The sequence below is a fragment of the Oryzias latipes genome, chromosome 16 (genome assembly GCF_053564925.1).
Source record: "Oryzias latipes strain Hd-rR chromosome 16, Olatipes_Hd-rR_3.1".
NCBI classification, from domain to species: Eukaryota; Metazoa; Chordata; class Actinopteri; order Beloniformes; family Adrianichthyidae; genus Oryzias; species Oryzias latipes.
In genome coordinates, this window is record NC_136252.1 from 11,297,608 (window position 1) to 11,320,005 (window position 22,398).

General features: G+C 40.2%; 1 protein-coding gene across 2 annotated transcripts in view; it reads left to right on the top strand.

The window, feature by feature from the left end:
• The first annotated feature begins 353 nt into the window (after positions 1 to 353).
• Positions 354 to 22,398, top strand: part of cdk14 (cyclin dependent kinase 14) — a 165,477-nt gene continuing 143,432 nt past the window's right edge. For both annotated transcript variants that reach the window (XM_004077647.5, XM_078933418.1), the window contains exons 1-2: positions 354 to 777; positions 10,639 to 10,670. In XM_004077647.5, coding sequence (XP_004077695.1) covers positions 696 to 777; positions 10,639 to 10,670 — 114 coding nt within the window. In that variant the 5' untranslated portion in view covers positions 354 to 695. The remainder of the gene's footprint in view (positions 778 to 10,638; positions 10,671 to 22,398) is intronic.

Below are 22,398 nucleotides of genomic sequence, written 5' to 3' on the forward strand. Positions count from 1 at the left end.
GTAGTGTCTGCATCTAGTGTCTGCATGTATTGTGTCTGCATTTAACGTCTGCATGTAGTGTCTGCATGGATTGTGCTTGCGTCTAACAGCTGCATATAGGGTCTGAATTGAATGTCTGCAGCGCACAGCAGAGCTTCATTCTGCTGTCTGAGAACTACAAAGAAAAACCTGCAAAGCTTTCTGGGACAGATCAGCCATCCTGTTTGCTCCTCCAAGAAGAGATGGCCCCACGGTCCGTGAACGCATTCCAATCCTGAGACACTTTGGTGGGCGGGGCTATTTTAGTGATTGACACGTCTCAGTACCAATGGAAGTTCCCGACTCTCCAACCGGCGTCGGGTGGGGCGGAGTTTGGGACCGACACCGGAGAGAGGGAGGATCCCAAAAATGACATCCAGACTGCGGTGAAGCTGCAAAGGAGCGACGGGAAACAAAAAGAAGTGAGAGCCGGAGCCCTCCCGAGCCCGCAGGATCCCGCAGGACCCAGCTTCCCGCTCCAGTCTGAAGCTCTCCGCCCTCCGCGCTGCGCGTCCGTCCGTGGAGATGCAGCGGCGTCTGTAGGCAGAGCTCCGGTCTGTCGGAGGCGGAGCGGCTCAGCCTCCGGTTTTCCGGCGCGCAGCAGCTGAACTGAAGGCGGGACGTCCGCGGCTCCTTCCCCGCTTCAGGCTCACTCTCAGGGGGGGCTGTGCGACCAGATGCCGGCCTCTCAGCCCGCCCAGAAAACTGGCAAAATGAAAAAGTTGAGGAGAACTTTGTCCGAGAGTTTCCGGAGCATCGGTGAGTACCGGGACCTCCTCGGCTCTTTGTGCAGCAGCTGCAGCTGCAGTCGCAGTCCGGACAGCTGCTGCAGCTGTGTGGCGAAGGCGCGTGCGCCCCAAAGCTTGAGTTAAGGAAATGAAATGCAAAAGTTCAGAAATATTGAAATTGTTTTCCTTAATCTCCATTTTCCCCACAAACGTCAACAGTTTTAAGCTTCATCACTGCTGTAGCGGGAAAAGATAATCGGATCTTCAGAGAAAGTCCTAAGACTCTCCTCAGCATCCACCCTGCTCGCTCCATCAGCTTTCATTTAGGAGTTTTTGTCTTTATGAGAAGGTGCTGGTTCGAATCCCGGCTGGGTCCTTTCTGTGTGGAGCCTGCTTGTTCCTCTCGTGCATCATGTGTGTGTTTTCTGTGGAATCTCTGGCTTCCTCCCAAAAACAGGCTTCATAGGTTTACTGGTGATTCTATATTGTCCTTAGCTGTGCATGTGTGTGTGTGTGTGTGTGTGTCTCGGGGGTAGGGGGGGGCTGCAACAGTCTGTCACCCTGTCTAGGGTGGACCCCGCCTTCACCCAACAGTTGCTGGGTTGGCTCCAGCAACCCCATGACCCTGAAAGGGTTTCTGCAGCTTTGGGAAATGGATGGCGGGATGCATGAAGAGATGGATGGATGGATATGGACGGGTCAAAAGGGGAATAAAGATTGTTTCTGCAGAGCCTCTCTTTGCAGAGAAATGAACGCTTTGAGGTTTAATGTCACATTGATGGTGATTTTCAGGGAACATGAAGAACCCACCAGGGACTGAGACATCAATCAATGGATCCATGAAACGAGCAAAAGAGACGAGGGAGAGAAACAAAGAGCAGCAGGAAAACCTGAGCAGTTCCCTTCCTCTTGTGTTTTCTGTCTACGTTGTGGGTGGGGAGACCCAAAGAATATAAGCAAGACTGCTTATGTTCTTTGGGTCTCCCCACCTTCATCTGCACAGGGGGGTGCTCTCCTGTGCAGATGAAGGTGGGGAGACCCATCTCTTTCCTTAACGGAGAAGCGTTATAAGTCGCCCCGGAGCAAAAGCAACACTTTAAAGAGAAAAGTCCAATGTTTAATGAACAAATTCACTAACACGCCGAACACAATTCATGGGTCACATTCGTGTCCACTGCCTCAAATTTAATGCTCAATGCTCGTCCAGAAATGTGTTCATAAACTATATATTGTGTGTAGGGTTGGGCGATGTCCCTTAAATTGGCCGTTGACGATGTTTGCTGTCAACCATCGGGATGGACGATGATATCGTCGTGGGGGGGCTATTTTTAATATTTCGGTCTTCTTCTTTAATTTCTATTCGTTATTTTACTTTATTTATTTTATTTCCCAACTAATGACTCATCCGCAATGATCCAGTATAAACTGAGGGAAGTGACTTTAACAAAAAAGTAACAAACAAACTAGAAAAGAAATGGTCCGCTCCCGCACTTAACTAGTCAAGTGGACCGGCGGAGCGCGGACTTACACTTACAGCTTTGTGTTTGAGTGGAAGGGGGATGCTTTGTTACATGAGCGGTATGTGTGTGAGATTTAGAACTGTGATCCGTTCCGCAGCTCTAGGGGAACGGGCTACCGAACTCAGAACCGGGTCTAAAAGTGTGTGTCTGAGCAGAGGATCGTGAGCACACACAGCGCTTTGGGGCGGTGTAAGCTTCAAAGCAGAAAGGCCGCTCAGTCCTTAGAAATCGTTCAAACAATCACGTGGATTTGTGTTTCGAGTCGTGTCCCGACTAAATAAAGGCTGATGTTATTCCCACATGTTTACATGCAGCCAAGATGCAGATTGCAGCACCACCCAAAGCTAATGCTGTTAGCCCGTGTTAGCATACTGCTAATTCTGGCTTCTTTCCGGCTCCGTTTTTAAACAGAAAAAGCAATGACCACACGGATTAAAAATAAAACGATGAGCGAACAGGCGTTTCATAATAATCTTAACATTATTAAAAGCACGTTTAGAAGATCGTCTTGTATATTACCGAGCTGACATGTCAATGTATATAGCCGCTCGGCAACATTGTTTTGTATTGAATTGTTACATTCAATAAAGTTTGAGAAAAAAATAGCCGCTCGGCGGAACTGATATCCGCTTCCGGTTTTTCAAACCCTACTGTGCATGTGTGAATGATTTATTCCGACCGAAAGTGTGAGCCATGTGAACGTTTTTTATATTCTGAAAACATTTTTCTGGAACCATGTACACTGTTGGATTCTAATCCGACCATTGATCCGGTCAATATATTTTTCACATGTAACCGCGGCTTATGGTGTCCACTCGCAGCGTGGCGGGGGCGTGGCATCACGATGGTGTCTCTCCATCGGGATGTCAGTCACCCATCACGATGGACGATGATATCGTCTATCGGCACAACCCTAATTGTGTGTGGAGAATCCACTGTCTGAAGGTTTTAGCCTCATCACCATATGGAGGCTTCATAATTCATGGAGGACACGGATGATGTTGTGAGATTAAGTTGATTTCTTGTGAAGAGCTCTACACAAGCATCAGTTATCACGTCTCGATGTCTGAATTTATGAAATCATTCAGTCTATTTTTTTTTAATTTTATTTATTTTCTTCTCTCTGTGACCCGGTTTGATGACTTGCTCTCCCACTATTTTTCCCAAGGAGAGAAAAATAGAAAGAATAATAATAATGTCTCGATGCAAATAAGAAAATAATAATATAAACTTTATTTGTATAACACCTTTCAAAATAAAAATCACAAGGTGCTTCACGGTAAAACACAGTAAAACACAGAAAACGGAGAGAATTAAGAAAAAGTGATTTTAAAAAGAAAGGATTTTAGAAAATGAATAAAGGGATGAAGGTTTTTAGCTGCTTTTTAAAAGGAAACACTGAGTCTGCAGATCTGAGGCTGAGAGGAAGGGAGTTCCAGAGGGATGGAGTCACTGCTGCAAAGGCCCTGTCACCTTTAGTCTTTAACCGGGTTCTCCTCACAACCAGCAGACCCTGGTCACATGACCTCAGGGACTTTCTGGGGGTGTACAGCTGCAAAAGGTCTTTTATGTAGACCGGTGCTTGGCTATTGAGAGCTGTGTCTGTTAACACCAGGTTTTTAAAATGAACTCTGTAGCGGATGGGGAGCCAGTGCAGCTGGATTAACAACGGGGTGACGTGTGAAAACTTAGATGATTTAGTTAAAAGCCTTGCAGCAGCGTTCTGGGCAACTTGGAGCCATTCTAAAGATTTTTTGCTCAAGCATGTGAAGATGGAGTTGCAATAATCAAGACGAGATGAAATAAAAGTGTGGATCAGCATCTCCATCTCAGAACGCGACACAAATGGACTCGGTTTTGCTATGTTTTTTAGATGATAAAAATAAGAACGTACAAGTGACCCCACATGAGAGTCAAGGGATAAAACCGGGTCTAGAGTTACCCCGAGGTTCCTGACAGACGGCTTGATAAAGGAAGCAAGAGGACCAAGCAACAACTTTTTCTAAAATTTTAGACGGGAATGGGAGATTAGAAATAGGTCTATAACTGCTCAAGAGGGAAAAAACATCATAATGTTCAGTAGACGATCAGATTCTCGGCCATGTTTGTTTTGGACGGTGCTTCTTCCTCTGCATTGCTGTCAGCAGCAAATACTGATACACGTGCCTGCAGTGCCCTCTAACAGTTGTTAGTGGAAAAATAATGAATATTTGTGCTTATTTCTGTTTTTAAAAAACCACAAATAAGTTACTCTTTAATATAAGTTGCACCTCTGGCTAATCTATGAAAAAAACTGAGATTTACACGTCGTGAAACAGATACAAATGACTGCAAATCCAATACCATCAATCCAAAATCGCTTCTAAAATAATTAAAAGCAATAGAACTTTTTAATAACTATCCACATGTGGATCAAGCAGCAGTTGGGGGGCGATGAATGTTTTGTCCTTCCTGTCCGAATGCTGCAGCTCTATAATTGCGGCTCTTCTCCTTCTCAGTAGTTTTGGCTTCATGTTTCAGTTTTGCAGATGAATGTCAGGCTAACAGGTGCTAAAGGCTAGTTTTGCTAGAGAAGTGCCCACCAGATAAATAGTAACAATATTCTCTGCATCAGAGATAACAATGACTGTTGATAATCTGTTTTCTTATCTCCTCAAACGCTACAAAGCTTACTCGTGTGCACTCATGGGCATGAGGCTCAGTAACCGCTCAGAGTTAACCTGCTCAGATAAGTGCCAGGCAGCAGCTGCTCCACCCTTTCAGTATTTTCATCAGAATCAACCATCAACAACTTAGCTTTTAGGCCTCAGGTGCTTCTGTGATGGATGCAGGGTTGTTTACCTCCGGATGAATACTTGATTCTGATTGGCTGCTGGGTGTGCAGTAAAAAGTGATAACACACTGTGATAATGGCTGACTCTTCTATATACAAGGGCCGTAGTGCTGAAAAACTACCTTGTTGTAGGTTTTGGTTTTTTAAAGTTACATTTTTTATTTAGAAAAAAGAAAAACTTGAATGAACATAAACAAGAATAAAATGTTGGTCTTTTTTGTGTAAAATTTATCAAGCATGTTGTCATTATATAATTGTTCAAATATTGCAACAAATAAATTACTATATAAGTTACTATTTAGAAAAATCTATTTAATAAATATTTGTATTTGTTTTTTTGTGAGGTTACATGAAATTGCATTGTAATAAACAGGAGGGGAAAAAAACTACCCGGGTAAACTTTTGATTAATTTAGTTAAAAATTATTATTGAAAACTATCACATCTTGTAGGAAAAACAACTGGAACTTCAAGCTTTTTTCAGTTATTACAATGAAATGCAGGTAAGATTGTGGAGAGACTGTTCACTAAAAAAGACTACAGAGTTTCACTTTTTGTACATTTTTGGTTGCTGGTGTGCCTCGGGATTATCGTCAAGGAAAAATAGTAGCTTGACTCAAAAAAGGTTGACAAACTCTGGTCCAGTTTATATCGTCAAGTCTTGAAAAGTCCGATTCACATTTCTGAAGGCGCGGTAAAATTCTGTTTACTGTATTTTGTACAAATGTATTTGTAACTTTTTCATTCACATTTTTTTACAAGTGAATGTTTTCTGTGAATTTAGCAAATTGTATCTCAATACATGTTTTCATGTATTAAAATGGTATCCATACATCTGACGAATAAAAACAAAAAAAGAAGTTTAGAATATTCGTTAATATTGTACATGATAAGAAATTACTCAATGTCAAAAGTAAGATCTGACTTTTCTATAAATTCTGGCAAAGTTAATAAAAATGACCCAATTCTGGTGTTTTATTTTACTCAAGGTGGTACAAGCACCTTCACACCAATAAGAGTAAAACTTACCTCTAAAATTGGAATGAAAAAATCAAGTCCATCAAAAGAGTTCCATTAGTTATTAAAGTTAATTTTTACTCTGATTGAGGTGATTTGGACTCGCATGAAGTTTATTCCAAAGACTAGAATTTGCAGTGTATGCTACTCCAGAAGATTGATTGGAATCTATTTTATTGACTTGGTGATCAAGTGATCTTCACCAACTCTCAAAGAGAATTCACAACTTTCCCACGCATTTTTATGAAATAAAAAAACAAATAAAAACATTCAAGGTCATTTTTTTCTTTAATTCTACAAGAAAACTTCAATCTGAAAGGTATTATTCCATTTTCCATGTCTTAAATTATGAATATATACATTTTTTCATACAAATGGATCTATTTTAATGTAGAATTTTGTCTTTGTTTTTCTTGGATTGTACCTTTTCTGCATCACGGAGCTCTGACGGCACATTAGGCTGATTAATGTTAGCCTGTCCTCGGGTAATTAGTGTTGGTGACCAATTTAGAAGCTGTCCTCTGGTCACTTGGTAGTGGTGCCAGCTGAGGCTCAGAGGCTCCCATGAAAAAGTCTGTTTTTAGAATTCTTTCATGGACTTTTATTTTAAAATGGAGGACTGGTGGTTAAATATTGTTCTTTTTTCATAGACCTCGTCGCTTTAAGCGGCTAATTCTTATCATATTTATAATCTCTTTTACGTCATTTTCAGAACCCTTTAAAAACTGCTTACACCATCAAGCCATTCAATCACATGGGAACTGTCACTACACTTAGTCAGTTTTACATCTTACTCTGCAGATACTTAAAAATTACATTTGGTGGATTTCAATTAGAACACAGTGTCAGAGCTTCATTATCTGTTTTTCTGAGAACTTTGGCTCTTGAATATTTTCCTTACATCTTTGGTCAAAGGTCAATTCTTGTTGCAGATGCTACAGAAGCAGTAACGAGTCGATGGGAGGTTTTCTAGTCTAATTGGGAATAGTTAGATTGTTCTTTCATGCATACTTTTGTTTACTTCAACTGTTTCTTGAGGTGTCTTCCAACTTTGTGCAGGCTGGGATGATCTAAATAGAGCTCAAACATTTCCTGCATTAAAGAAAAATCCTCCTGGGATCCAAATCCGGAGTTCTGACAGACACATATCACCAGGTTCATCTGAGACACAAAGAATCTGAAGCTGTCATCTTTATTGTTGAGATGAGATGAGGGACTCAATGATATTCTGACTTCTTTTCCTTTGCATTCAAAGTTTTTACATTGTCTCTGAGTAGTTGGTGTAGGCTCATAGCAAGACTATTTTGTAGAGTTTATCTTTAAACTTCAAACATGTTTTATAGCTTTTTAAACACTTGGAGCCAACTTCCTGTCCATGAAATCTCTTGACTAAACCTCATTTATTGTAAACCTCACCAAAAATTCTGCCAAACGGTAGGAAATGTATTTTAAAGATGACAGAGTTTTAGCCAAGATCCTAAAACCCTTGATGTAAAATAATTATTCAGTAGCCATGTTGTACGGTAGTTTGCTGTTGAGTACATTATATTCTGGTTTCCTTTATAGTTGTCAGGTCTTTCCAGGGGTGCAGAAGCTGGAACTTCACTAATGCAACGCTGTAAAGACTGCATTTAGGAACTGCTCTCTGTTTGACTTGAAAACACGGAGACTTTCCCTGAAGGGGACTGGACATGGCGTTTTTACGAAGAAAACAGACAATTTTGGGCTCTCTTGATTGTGCGTTCCTTGTGCATAACTTGATTTTCAAGGCGATTCCATAATCAAATTATTTTTATGTTAACACTATTTACACTAGTTTTGCTGCTGGTTACTTCAGTGATCCAATGGAGGTTGATGCACTGCTTCCCAGCTGTCTAAGTGAGATGTATCTATTCGGATGTTTGACGATCAAAATTCTGACATTTGGAACCAAAGGATTTCGGATTTATCTGGCCGTTTTGAAGCTGCTGACCCAGCAAGGCAGGCTGTTGGAGACATGTCAGGCAGTAAAAACTCAGACCGAGGGACAGTTGCAGCACAGATAAAAGCTTGTTGCCTTACTTGCCCAACAGGAAAGAGCGCTTTAAGTCTAAACTTGTACGGGAAATGGATAACAACTTGGAGAAACACTGCTCAGATCAAAGGAAGACTGTTTCAAATTGCTCAGAATTTTTGGCTGGATAGTCTGATAAATAACGAAGCATAACTGTAAACTTATTATAGATATTAAAATGCAATAAACCTGAAGACGGAATCAATGTAAAAATACAACACAGTTTTAATATAAGTTCATACATGTCCTATTTTATATATGTCCTCCAGCAAGAAAAAATTTACAAGAACACATTAAAAACACCAAAAACACAATTTTCATTGGATTTAATAGACCCAAAACATAAAGAAACAATGAAAATAAATATATGGTAAATAAGAGTGAAGGTACAAGAAGCTTGGTTTTTTAATAAACGTGAAGGTTCGAAAAACATGAAAATAAGGTATACAGTACATAAAGGTTGAATAAACAAAGTAAACATGAAGATATGATAAACTAGTAAGTGCTAGTCAGAATTACGAAAGTATCACTAAGAAGATTTGTCATTTAGCAGAGGAGTTTATTTCCCTAAATGTCCCCAAATGAGAATAATTCAGGCGTTGAGCTCCCCTCAAGTGTAATGAAAAACACTTGTGATATTACGGACAAGACAGAGATGCTTTCATGTTTTAATCAGCATTTTGTTGCCTCTGGATCATTATTTAATTCCACAAGACATTCAGTTAAATTTGCCTCCCAGTAAATCGTGAAAACTCAACACACAATTTCCCATTTTACCCCTTCACGACTTTAGAAGTCGCAAAAGCCCTTCAACTCCTTGATCCTTGATCTAGAACCATATTTTATAAAAGCTGCAGCAGACTATCGCACTTCTGCTGACTTATTTATTTAATTTGTCTTTGTCCACAAACACCATACCGCATTTATGGAAATCGGCTTATGTGTTACCGCTACTTAAAGGCGGTGACCCAACAAATGTAAATAACTAGTATAGACCAATTTCCAAGTTACCCATTTTGGCAAAAGTTTTGGAAAGTCTCGTAAGTGTACAATTAAAAGAATGCCTCACTCAAATAATATTTTAAGCTCATCACAATCAGGTTTTAGAAAGCAACATAGCACAACAAACACAGCTCTTAAAGTTTTAAATGATATATCAGAATCCCTGGATGTCAAACACGACTGTGCCGCCCTCCACCTCTCTAAGGCCTTTGACACTGTGGACCATACTGTGCTTAAACAGAAACTGCACAGTATTGGGCTGTCAGAGCACACCGTCGGTTGGTTCGCAAACTACCTGTCTGACAGCACACAGTGTGTAAATGTTCAGAGCTAAAATTCTAATGTTTTAAGAGTATCTGCCGGGGTTCCACAAGGCTCGATTCTTGGGTCGCTTCTTTTTACCATCCATATAAACGACCCTGATAAAGGTATCATCGATAACTTGCACCTGTATGCAGATGATACCGTCTTGTACACGTCAGCACTTGTCAGCTTGTAATCAACTGCAGAACACCTTTTATCATTTAAAACTGGTTTTAAACTCTAACAAGACTAAAAATATGCTGTTCTCTAAAAGCAAAGCCAAACTCCAAAACCTGCCCCCAATTACCGGTACTCCAAAAGCAGGACATTTAATTGAACTGGTAACTGAATACAAAACCTTGGTATTTTAATTGATGACTGTCTAACTTTTAAACCACAAATTCAGAAACTGGTTCACAGGCTGAAACTAAAATTACGGTTTTATTTTAGAAACAAATCTTGTTTGTCATTTGAAGCCCGTATGAAACTTGTCGCTGCTACTTTTATGTCTGTCCTTGATTTTGGTGATGTGATTTATATGAATGCTTCTGCTGATGCTTTGCATGCTTTGGATACTGCACTGCGTTTTGTAACAAACTTGAGGTCACTAACCCATCACTGTGTTCTGTATGCTTGGGTAGGTTGGCCCTCCTTGTCCCATCGCAGATTGAAACATTGGTACCTTTTAATTAACAAATGTATTCTTGGGTTGGTACCGCCTTATCTCCTGTAGCTCATAGAACTGAAGAGCAGCAGCAGCTACAGCCTGCGCTCTCTGGACCTCCTCCTGCTCTCATTGCCCAGAGTGCGCACAGAGATGGGAAAAAAGCCTTTTAGATTTGTTGCAGCTCCGTTTTGGAATGAACTCCAGAAAGAGTTTAAATTGAAAGAATTGGTTTCTTTAGACTCTTTCAAATAACTTTTAAATGAATGTGAGACAAAGCTATCAAACTGCTAATGCTTGATTTAAAACTCCCTTTTTTATGTGTATTGTGTGTAACCAAATGAGAAATGTGTTATTGTTGTGCTGCTGCCTCTTGGCCAGGACGCTCTTGCAAAATTGAGAAGGTCCTGCTCCTCCTTTACACAGGTTCTTGCTCATTCTGAAAAAAAACATCTCAGTTTACTCAGTGACTAAATTCTGTTTTTCTTTCTTCCTTTGCAGCTTTCAAGAAAGAGGAGAGCAGTTTTGATGAGGTACGTCTCTGGCAGCTTGTCACATCCCTGGCCCAGTTTCAGGGCTCCTCTGTGTTTTCGCTTAATTTGTTCTTCAAGGTCTTCTTGGCCAGATGTTGTCAGGAAGAAAAAATTCTCTGTTCTATTGCACTACATTTCTGTCTTTTGTGTCTTTGATCAGACAAGTAAAATCCTAAACATTTTCATTTCCAAAAAGTCTAATTTTAATCCTTTTTTCCCTCTGGGTATTTTTAAAAATGTTTCTTCCTGCCTGTTCATCCGCTGCAGGTCAAAAAGGTTTGTTTTTATTTATGACATATAAAGAATCAAGCAGTACAGGGAGAGCTGGAAATCAGGCAGGGTTTAGGCTCTTGAGGACCAGGCGGTCCCCTGGCCAGCCCTGCCATAAATCATAAGCACGACTGGGTTGATCTTTTCCCAAAGCATCATGCTGGCTTCCCCTTCTCTCAGGTGTGCTGGCAGTCTCCTGTTCAGGCAGACAGGAAGTAGGTGTCAGAGAAGTGGGGCTCTGCTGCCTTGTGATAGAGTGTCCGCCCCATGAATGGAAGGTTGTGAGTTCAAATCCAGGCCGAGTCATACCAAAGACTCTTAAAAATTGGAACCCAAAGCCTACTTGCTTGACACTCAGCACTAAAGGTTTGGATTGGGGGATAAAAACCACCAAATGGTTCCCGAACGCGGCTGTGTCTGCAGGGGACGGGTCAAATGAGGAGAACAAATGATGCCTCTGCTGCACCTTCCTAAAGCTTTGTCCTCAATGTTCATTACAGCACAAAGTTTCGGTAACACTTTATATTAAGATTCCTTAACAAGCTTTCTTAACACATTTACAAGCATTATAAATGAATTTATAGGGTGTTAGTAAGACATTTATTAGTACAATAAGTCTAATAAGGTTTATTAAATTACTTAGTTAACACATTTACAAGCATTATTATTAGGATGTTTTCAAGATGCCAATGATGCATTTATTGATATTATAGGTGCCTAACAAATGTGTCAGTGTTAATAAGCTTAATAAGATTTATTAACAACCTTTGTTAACAAATTAAGAAGCATTATTTTTGTTTGGGGCTCTTGTAAGATATTTATTAGCATTATAGATGCCTGACACAACCCTAAGTGTTCATAAGCTTAATAAGTTTTATTAACTAACTCAACAAATTAATAGGCTTTATTAATGTGTCAGATGCTAGTACAATATTTATTAGCATTATAGAAGTCTTGCAAATACCTGAAAGTGTTAATAAGATTTATTAACATCTAAAGTCAGACCATTGTCTTCTAAATCCATATTACTAAACTGCTTATAAGCTTTACAAATGTATTAATTAACTTTGTTAATAGTTTATTAATTGTTTTGCAGCACCTCATCTAAAGTGTGGATGTTTTTTAGCACAAACAACCACAAAGCATAAAGATTGTAAAAAGAACTTTATGACATTAAAACAGACTAAACATACACAAATCGTTCTGTAAAAGATATATAATAATTTAATTCAGACAAATATTTTTTTTTAAAAAAACATATATGCTGGTGTTGGATGACTAGCATCATAGCTAATAAGGATAAAGTATTAGCATCTATCCTGAGTGAAACATTCATTGCAAATCCCATCACCAGCAGACAGTTCTCTGCATTCAATGCCAACTGCATTCAACCACTGTTGCCTTGCTTCAAAGTCCACAAGAAAGTTGCACAAGCCAGTCATTTTTGAAGAACGAAGACAATAAACCTACAGGAGCCATGCTAAAGCTAACACGCTAACCTGCCCATCTTTGATTATGAAAGGAATCAAAGATGGGCAGGTTAACTAATGTCACCATTGGCTAATGAATCTGTCAATCAAACTCATCAGCAAAACAGACTGCTCGCTTTCAGCCAATTGAATGGCCTCTTAGACTTTGCTTTCACACAGGTGACGAAAAAAGCCCCGCCCATCTTTGATTCTGTACCGGTCGGTCGTTAGCGTGTTAGCTTTAGCATGGCTCCTGTAGGTTTATTGTCTTCGTTCTTCAAAAATGACTGGCTTGTGCAACTCTCTTGTGGACTTTGAAGCAAGGCAACAGTGGTTGAATGCAGTTTGCATTGAATGCAGAGAATTGTCTCCTGGTGATGGGATTTGCAATGAATGTTTCACTCAGGATAGATGCTAATACTTTATCCTTATTAGCTATGATGCTAGTCATCCAACACCAGTATATATGTTTTTAATTTTTTTTATTTGTCTGAATTAAATTATTATATATCTTTTACAGAACGATTTGTGTATGTTTAGTCTGTTTTAATGTCATAAAGTTCTTTTTACAATCTTTATGCTTTGTGGTTGTTTGTGGTAAAAAACATCCACACTTTAGATGAGGTGCTGCAAAACAATTAATAAACTATTAACAAAGTTAATTAATACATTTGTAAAGCTTATAAGCAGTTTAGTAATACGGATTTAGAAGACAATGGTCTGACTTTAGATGTTAATAAATCTTATTAACACTTTCAGGTATTTGCAAGACTTCTATAATGCTAATAAATATTGTACTAGCATCTGACACATTAATAAAGCCTATTAATTTGTTGAGTTAGTTAATAAAACTTATTAAGCTTATGAACACTTATGCTTGTGTCAGGCATCTATAATGCTAATAAATATCTTACTAGAGCCCCAAACAATAATAATACTTCTTAATTTGTTAACAAAGGTTGTTAATAAATCTTATTAAGCTTGTTAACACTGACACATTTGTTTAGCACCTATAATATCAGTAAATGCATCATTAGCATCTTGAAAACATCCTAATAATAATGCTTGTAAATGTGTTAACTAAGTAATTTAATAAACCTTATTAGACTTATTGTACTAATAAATGTCTTACTAACACCCTATAAATTCATTTATAATGCTTGTTAATGTGTTAACAAAGCTTGTTAAGGAATCTTAATATAAAGTGTTACCAAAGTTTCTTTTATGTCTGAACTGTGTCTGATAGCGGATTGCTTTTGTGTCTGATGCACACATGGATCCATGCACACACAAAGGACAAATGGTTGTATTATGTTTATGTTTGTAAATTTTAAAGGCAGCAGTCAAACCACTTTGGTTTGAAATCAGATTTAAGAGCACAACAGTCATCACCTCAGTCCACAGAAGACCTTTGAACCTTTGAACAACATAAAAAAAAAGCTTTGTAGTGGAACGTATACGTGCAATGAGCATGGAAGCCAACCAGCTGACCCGTCTATGTGTAGGAAACAACTTTCAGCCAAGTGGATCAGTTTAATTTCTGGATTCCTTCAAAGCAGTTTGACCAGTTGAGAGCAGAAAGGCAAGAGGAGCGTCCAAAGTTCAGACCAAATGATTTTTAGGGACTGTGCAGACAAACAGCTGTGATGAGCAATCTTATCACTGCCAAAAGTTACACATTCATATAGATTGATGGACTACTCCCCTTTTTGGATTACATCACTTTTTTTTTCTGCCATTTTCCTCCAAATGTGAGAAAATCCATTTAAAATGGTTGATCAAAGCAGTTCTCTGTATTTCACAAACAGAACCTCAGACAAGCACAGTTTCACGTTTTTGAGGTATAAACAGCCAAAACAGCCAAAAATCTGAGGTTTTTAACAGGCATTCAATCATGTCCTGTTTTGAGTCATCATGAAAAATCCCCTGAAAACATAGAAAGTGTGGGTTTCAGCCTCTGTGTCTGTTAAGAGGACTGCAGTGCAGTCAATCATTACAGGGAACTTTGAAGAATGTACACCCGCAATGATTTTTACTCACAACTCTTGATTTTTTTTATGACACATTGTGACTTTGGTGTTACATTTGCTAATGGGATTGCATTGATTGGACAGCTTTTATTACACATTTATAAAACTCTACCTACACATTTACAAACCTTTGTAGAAAACAAATTTGCGTGTTTTTATTGCAAATGTGAACCATAGAAAGATATTAAACTAAAGAAATCTAAGATTGTTTTATGAGAAACCTGGAAAAGCATTTATTGCTTCAAACATTCACCTTTTTATGTTACAGTCCTTGCAGAGAGGTTGCTGGGAACAGCGCTGTCTTCTACAATTGTTTTGATAAGAACGTTTGGCTCGTGCTCTATTTCAGGACGCAACTTTGGGGATGAAGCAGAACATTTCTGGAAGTTAGAGTCATGGGAATCAGCTGGAGCTGTTTGCTATAAATGGGCCTCACTGTTAAATAGGAATGTTGAGAATCCGAGCAGGGAATACACTCCTTCCTGTCTAGAGCAGGACGGCCAGCAGCCAGAGGTTTTGAAGCGGTGGGAATCTGGTTTGTGTGACTTCAGGCATTCCTTCTTGTGTTTGTCAGAAAGGCAGATGCTGTTTGAGTGTGTTGAATGACACAGCAGACATGCATCCCTGATCCCCGATGTCAGGAACCCAACACGCAGAAGACCAGGCTTAAGGCAGAACTTCAAAGGTTCAACGGATAAACCTAAACAGGACAAAAACCAAGGAAAACCAAAAAGATGATTGAAGATCGGAAAAACAGGCTCTTACACCGAGGGTAGCTGTGGATGATTGGTACACAAACATGACGGACGTTATAATCAATAAAAAGAAGAGGCAAAGCGGTGGAACAGAAGAAAGAAAACCCTTTGACAAGCTAAAAAATGTGTGTTTTTTAGAGAAGACTTATTTAAGGCAGTGAGGGCAGTGGTGATTTTAGAAGCAGCTGATCAGCTGATCTAGAAGGCTGTAGCAGCTCAGAGAGGTAGACAGGCACCCAGCTGTGAAGAGATTTTAAAACAAATAAGAGAAAGGGCTCTAAAATGAGAGGGACCCAATGAAACTAGGCTAAATTAAGAGAAATAGGAGGATACTTAAAAGATGTGCAGCTGCCTTTTGTGTGAGCAGGAGTCAAGCATTGACTTTAAATCAAGAAGCTTCTCTTCCGTTGCTCAGGCATCCTCTCACTCTCCAAACTTTTGTTAAACAAACCCAGTCAGAAACTCTGTCACCCCTCCTAAACACTTCCATGCCAGTGGGGCAAAAAGGATTTAGTCAGCTACTAATTGTGTCAGTTCTCCCATAAAAAGATGAGAGACGCGTTAAACTTCAACTGGGAGAAACAGAATTGGGGGACAGAAGGAAACCATATTGTTGGATTTGTAATGAAATAATTGGCCAATATGACCAAGAGCAATGAGCTGTCAGTGGAAACTCTATTGTTTCCAAGCATTTATTAGGAAATGGAAGACGTACTAGACCACTGAAGATCTTCTTTGACTTAGGGCTCCATGCAAGATCTCATCCTGGGGTCAAAATGATCACAAGAACGGCTAGAAAAAATTCGAAGAACCACGCAGGGGGACCTAGTGAATGATCTACAGAGAGCTGGGACCATCAGTAATGCATTATGCTGACAGGGACTCTAATCATGCAGTGCCAGACGTGTCCCTGGCAAACTTCCCCTGCCTGAAGTCTGCTAGGGACACCAAATTGTGTGAAACCTTTCAGGAAATGTTTCACCTTTGTCATTTTACTTATGTATTTTTATATAACCTTTATTTAGATCAGATCTATTTGTCATTGCCAACAATGGGTATATAACAAAGTATTAAGATGAACTGTTGTTATTGACCAAATACTTATTTTTCATTATAATTTGCAAAAGATAGGTTTGACAATCAGACATTGAGATTTTCGGGATTCGATTCCCCCCGTTATGTCTCTCATAGTTAAAGTTTACCTGTGGTGAAAGGTACAGGCCTCTCTCATCCTTAAAAAGTTTTTTTTTAATTTTTTTTTTTACTTGCCCCAATCTATGTTATCTGGACCAACCGCCTATCCACTCTTAATCCCCATCTGTGGTCAGCTGTGGCTCAAAGGTAGAGCGGTTAACCCTTTATTGGAACTTCACAGGTCTGGTTCCCGCCTTGTCTGCCTCTGTGTCCAAATGTCCTTGGACAAGACACTTAACCCAACAGTTACAGTTCACTCAGTGTTTGTAACTAGATTAACAAATGTGCATTATTGTGTCTTCTATCACAGGCTATGAAACAGGATACGTTCAGTTACATCTGTTCATGCCTGCTGTGTTTTTGCAGCCACTGTGCTGCTGGATAACTGGCATAATTTGTTACTGAACCCTGGCTGATGAACTGTCCACTGTCCTTGATGGCTCCCTCCCATTATCACAGGCGTGTATAAATGAAACATTATCTGAAAAGTGACCAGAGTCTACATGACTGAATGACTTTGCTTTACCAAATCAATAAAGTCAATAAAGTCTCACGTCTTCTGCTCTTTTCTTTTGAATGAGTCAGGTTTTGGAAAACAAAGGTTGATTAATACCATCATTTGATCAGATTTCCAGAGTCCATTGGTTCATCTTTTGAATATCTTAAACTAAATGGAATAAAATACTTCTACACCAAAGATGCAGAAATGAAACTTTTGGGTGTTGTACAGTTTGTTTTAAAGTCATCTTTAAATCGTTGCGGTGATGACAGAGTCTCTGGGGTATCGTCTATCCTATATTTTGGTCCTGTTCTTGCTGTGAACACTGAGTTTTGCATCAGCAGTAGAATCTGTGCTGCTGTTGTTGATACTTTATAGATCACATTTTTAATCTGGACAGTAATGGTCATTTTGGTTTAAAACACGATCCGCCATGTTTGGAGCTGACTTCTCCAACATCGTTCAAACCTAGCAGCCTTATGTGTTTAAGGCTGTTACTAACATCTCCATCTTCACTGCTGACCCCCCCTTTTCTGCATCTCAAAGCTGATCAGGAATGAAGTTAACGGTTTAAATGTGAGGGACTTAGATCCTATTTCACGATTCCAAATTTAGCAGAAAGCATTTTAGCTTTAGTGAACTCATTAACTTTGAGTGCTGTACATGTGTCTGCCTGCATACGCCTCCCACTGTGGCGGCTAAGCCTGACTGACTGACTGTCTGTCGCCCCCTTCAAGTTGTTGCTGTTGGCATTTTTTTGGCTCTGTCTGATTCCTGACAGCTGCTGGCTAATCTGTGCTTTGGGTCAGACTCTCTCCCAATCGGAGGGAGATGATGGAGCTGAACGTCTGTTTGCCCTCCGTGTGCTTGCTCAGCTTTCCTCCAGAGAGAGGTCCAGTAATTTAATGTTACTTAATATAAGGTCCTCCTTTTCCTGCAATGTGAGGATTAGTGCAGCAAACTGCAGACGCCTTTTCTGGATCCTCCTACTGTGGAATTTAAAGCTCTGAGCACTGATCTGTAAGTGGAAGAAAGAATACTCAACTTTCAGAAATCAATGCACAGTTCAAACATTCATACTCATAAAATGAAGCAAAACAGATGAGCTTTGATGAATTACTGTTAATTTTTCATAGAAGATATCCTCATTTGGCCTCCATCCTTTGGTAGAGTCTCATTGTAGTCACAAGGTGTTTTTATTAAAAAGACATGTGAGGACCTCTAGAAAGAACATCTGTGAAGGCGCATCGACTCAACTTCAATGAGATTCTTTTGACATTGATCAGGGTTCTGCAGCACAGAGCACAGTCTTCTTCAAGTTCTCAGACTAGATCAGAGAAACGATCTGCAGCAACAAATCCAGGGTTTAGAGCCGGGTTCTCCTATTTGGGGAGAATCTCCTCAGCCTCGGTGGTCAGCAGAATGCCAGCATAGGGACAGAGATAGCATCTCATTTTAGATTTTGACTGCTCCAGTCACGTCTTTAATTAACCCTCCTCTCTGCCGGGAGCCTAATGGATTAAAAACTGCTGAGGCGTTCAAATGCAGCCCCTCTCTGAGAGGATGCCATGATATTGTTGTTGGACATGGAGTGACATCCATCACGCTGAAAGGTGTGGAGCTCCTCCATATGTTCCCGGGGTCCACTGTTGTTGCTGAACGCACACAGGAAATGGACCCTGACTGTGCAGAGGAAGAAATGATGGAGAGTGATGGTTTTTGGAACAGAGACATGGGGAGGGTAATGAGATGTGAGCCGGTCTGAAGGTTGTGCTGTGGGAACAGTGAGCCACGCAGGAGGACATGCAGATTGCTCATTAGCCTTGCACATGTCAGGTGAATAAAGTCTGGATGTCGGAAACCCCGTTGGTTGATGAAGCCACAGAAACACAAACATTTTCTTTTGTTGATGGGCTAGAAAAGAAGATGTTTTTTGCTCTTTTCCTCTGAAATTCCTGCAAGAATGACAGGAAGTGCTCTCTCTCCGTTTGAGAGAGCACTGCTTGAGTTCTGCTAAAAAACAATTCTCCCCAAAACATGGAAATTACTTTAAAGTCCCTCTCTGATGATCTTTTGATCTTTTTTGAAAGCGTTCCCAGTGATCTTTGGCAGGAGGTTTTTAGAAATTTGCCTCTGAGTTGTGTTGCCAGTTGGCAACCCCACCCCCTTCCGCTCCCTGTTGCTGAGAGCTCTCTGCTTACATGCTCTCCTGCTAGCTTACCGCCCCTCACACCCCCAATTAGAGCTATCCAGTCAAACAGTTTAGATCCAAATTCCAGCTCAGACGAGGAAAATTAAGACGTTCATGGATCTATTTGTCTGACAGTGGATGCATCAGAATGGGGGAGACTTTGGCACGCCCACTGTATTTTCTAGTTAACAAAAAGGCTCTGTTTCCATCTGCATTTTTTTATCTGCTTCTGATCAATCCAAATTTGAATAAAGAAATACTCAGGAATGCAGTTTAAAGCTTAATTTCTTTAAAGTAATTTCCTTTGAAGAATTTAAAGAATGTGGTCATTTGATTTTTTGCCAAAGTTACATAATTTTAACAAAATAATTGACATTTTGCTTTTTTGTTAATATTGAGTTTTCCTCTGCTAAAGTTTTTATTTTAGGATTGTTTGCTGTTTTTTCTTGGCTGCTGTGTGGGGGAAAAAAGTTTCTGCACTCTTATGTAATCTAATGTGTTCAACCACATTTATCTGCATAGGTTTTCTGTGGAAAACCTTTTCCCAGTCATCACCAGCCTGCCTTCACTCAGGCTCTCTGGAGGAATGAAGGACTGACAGGATTGGAGGGGCGGGTTTCCTGCAAAAGCTATTCTACCAAAAGGACACATGAATGCGGGCAGAGGCAGGACCTAAAGATCAATTTGTAATGTTGTTGTTCAGACTTTTATTTTGAAACAAATTTTCTGTGAAAGGACTCTTGTTTCTTTTTGAGTTCTCTATATTTTGTAAAACATCCCAGAGTTAATCTAGACGTAAAGCCTTTGGCTGATGAAAAGCGTCAGCTCTGCCTGCAGTTTTTTCCACCACTGCTTACCTTGTAAATCTATTCAGTGAAGAATCTTTGATTTTTGGAAGAAAATAGGAGGGCTTCCCTTCACAAAATACTTTCTAAGCTCATCAGCATTTCTGATGATCCTGTCTTTGGGGATAGGGGATGGGGGTGGGGGTGGGGTTTGTTGCTGCTTGGCCTCAATGTGTTTGTGTTTGGACAATCCTCTGCCGCATTCCCCTTAGAGTGAAGAACTCATTATTTTGGGGGCAGCAAACAATGAAATCCTCATGATGTACCATGATGTTAAATTTAGTAACATCATGGTACATTCTTGTAAACACACACTCACCTGAACCTACCTTTCTGCTCACCAATCAGGTTTGTTTGTGTGCAGACATGCCAGATGCATGAAATATATACACCCACCGGCCACTTTATTAAGTCCACCTTGCCAGTTCCTGGTTGGACCCCCTTTAGCCTTGAGAACTGCCTCAATCCTTGGTGGCAGAGATTCACCAAGAACTGGAAACATTCCTCAGAGAGTTTGGTCCATACTGACATGATAGCATTACACAGTAATTACACAGATTTATCGGCTGCACATCCATGATGGCAATCTCCTGTTCCACCGTATCCCAAAGGTTCTCTGTTGGGTTGAGATCTGGTGACTGGAGGTCATTTGAGTCCAGTGAACTCATTGTCATGTTCAAGAAACCAGTCCGAGATGATTCTAGCTTTATGACATGGCACCTTATCCTGCCAGAAGTAGCCATCAGAAGATGGTACACTGTGGTCACAAAGGGATGGACATGGTCAGTAACAATACTCAGGTAGGCTATGGCGTTGGAACCATGCTCAAATGGTACTAAGGGGCCCAAAGTGTGTCAAGAAAATACCCCCCACACCATGACACAACCACCACCAGCCTGAACCATTGATACAAAGAAGGATGGATCCATGCTTTTATGTTGTTGATGCCAGTTCTGACCCTACCATCTTAATGTGGCAGCAAAAATGGAGACTCACCAGACCAGACAACGTTTTTCCAATCTTCTGTTGTCTAGTTTTGGTGAGCCTGTGTGAATTATAGCCTCAGTTTCCTGTTCTTAGCTGACAGGAGTGACATCCGGAGTGGTCTTCTGTTGCTGTAGCCCGTCTGCCTCAAGGTTGAACGTGTTGTGAGTTCAGAGATGGTTTTCCGCAGACCTCGGTTGGAACCAGTGGTTATTTGCGTTCCTGTTGCCTTTCTTTCAGCTGGAACCAGTCTGGCCATTCTCCTCTGACCTGTGGCATCAACAAGGCATTTCTGCCCACAGAACTACCATTCACTAGATATTTTCTCTTTTTTGGACCATTCTCTGTAAACCCTAGAGATGGTTGTAGGTGAAAATCCCAGTAGATCAGCAGTTTCTGAAATACTCAGACCAGCTCGTCTGGCACCAACAACCATGCCACGGTCAAAGTCACTTCAATCACTTTTCTTCCCCATTCTGATGCTCGGTTTGAACTGCAGCTGATCGTCTTGACCATGTCTACATGCATAAATGAATCAAGCTGGTTCCATGTGATCTGCTGATTAAAAATTAGCGTTAACGAGCAGTTGGACAGGTATGCCTAATAAAGTGGCCAGTGAGTGTATGTGTACAGTTATATGTGTACTTATAAGTGTTTGTGTATAGAAAATAATTCATTATTTGAAGTTGAGTTTATTTTCAGTCACAGTATATATAAAAGTACACTCGGTTTTGGAGTTTACAACAGAACAGCACGGTTGTGATATGTTTAAAATAAAAGAGTCAACTTCTGTTCTCTCTAGAAGATGTTGTGACAGTAACCGTGGTTACATGGGCAAAATATCTTGATCCTATCAATGGTCATATTAAAATCCAACCGTGCACATGGGCCCAGAAAAACTTTTTCCGATTAGAACAAACGTTCACATGGTCACACTTCCGGTCGGAATAAATCATTTGGGCATGCGCAGTAGTGTTGAAAATACCAGAAAAAGGAAACGAGTCCCACAGTAAACAAACCTTTGCTTTCATATACATTTATGCAGCAGCTCGGTAATATACGAGATGATCTTCCATGAATATTACGAAGCGCCTGTTCGCTCATCATTTTATTTTTAATCTGTGTGGTTGGTGCTTTTTTTTTTTGTGGAAGAACGGAGCTCACAGGAGAGGCTAACACGCGCTAACAACATTAGCCTTGTGTAATGAACAGAAACTCATGTGGGAAAAACATCAGCCTTTATTTTGTCGGGACACGACTGGAAACACAAATCCACATGATTGTTTGAACGGTTTCTAAGGACTGAGCGTCATTTCTGCTTTGAAAAGTTCGCACACCGCCCCAAAGCCGCTGTGTTAGCTGGAAAATGTTTCCGATCCGTGTCCTGCGTCCGGCAGCAAAGTCACACACACAACAACAAAACGCAAACGTAACAAAGTATCCTCCCTCCCCTCAAACACAAAGTTATTAATCCAGCTGCTCTGCTCAGAG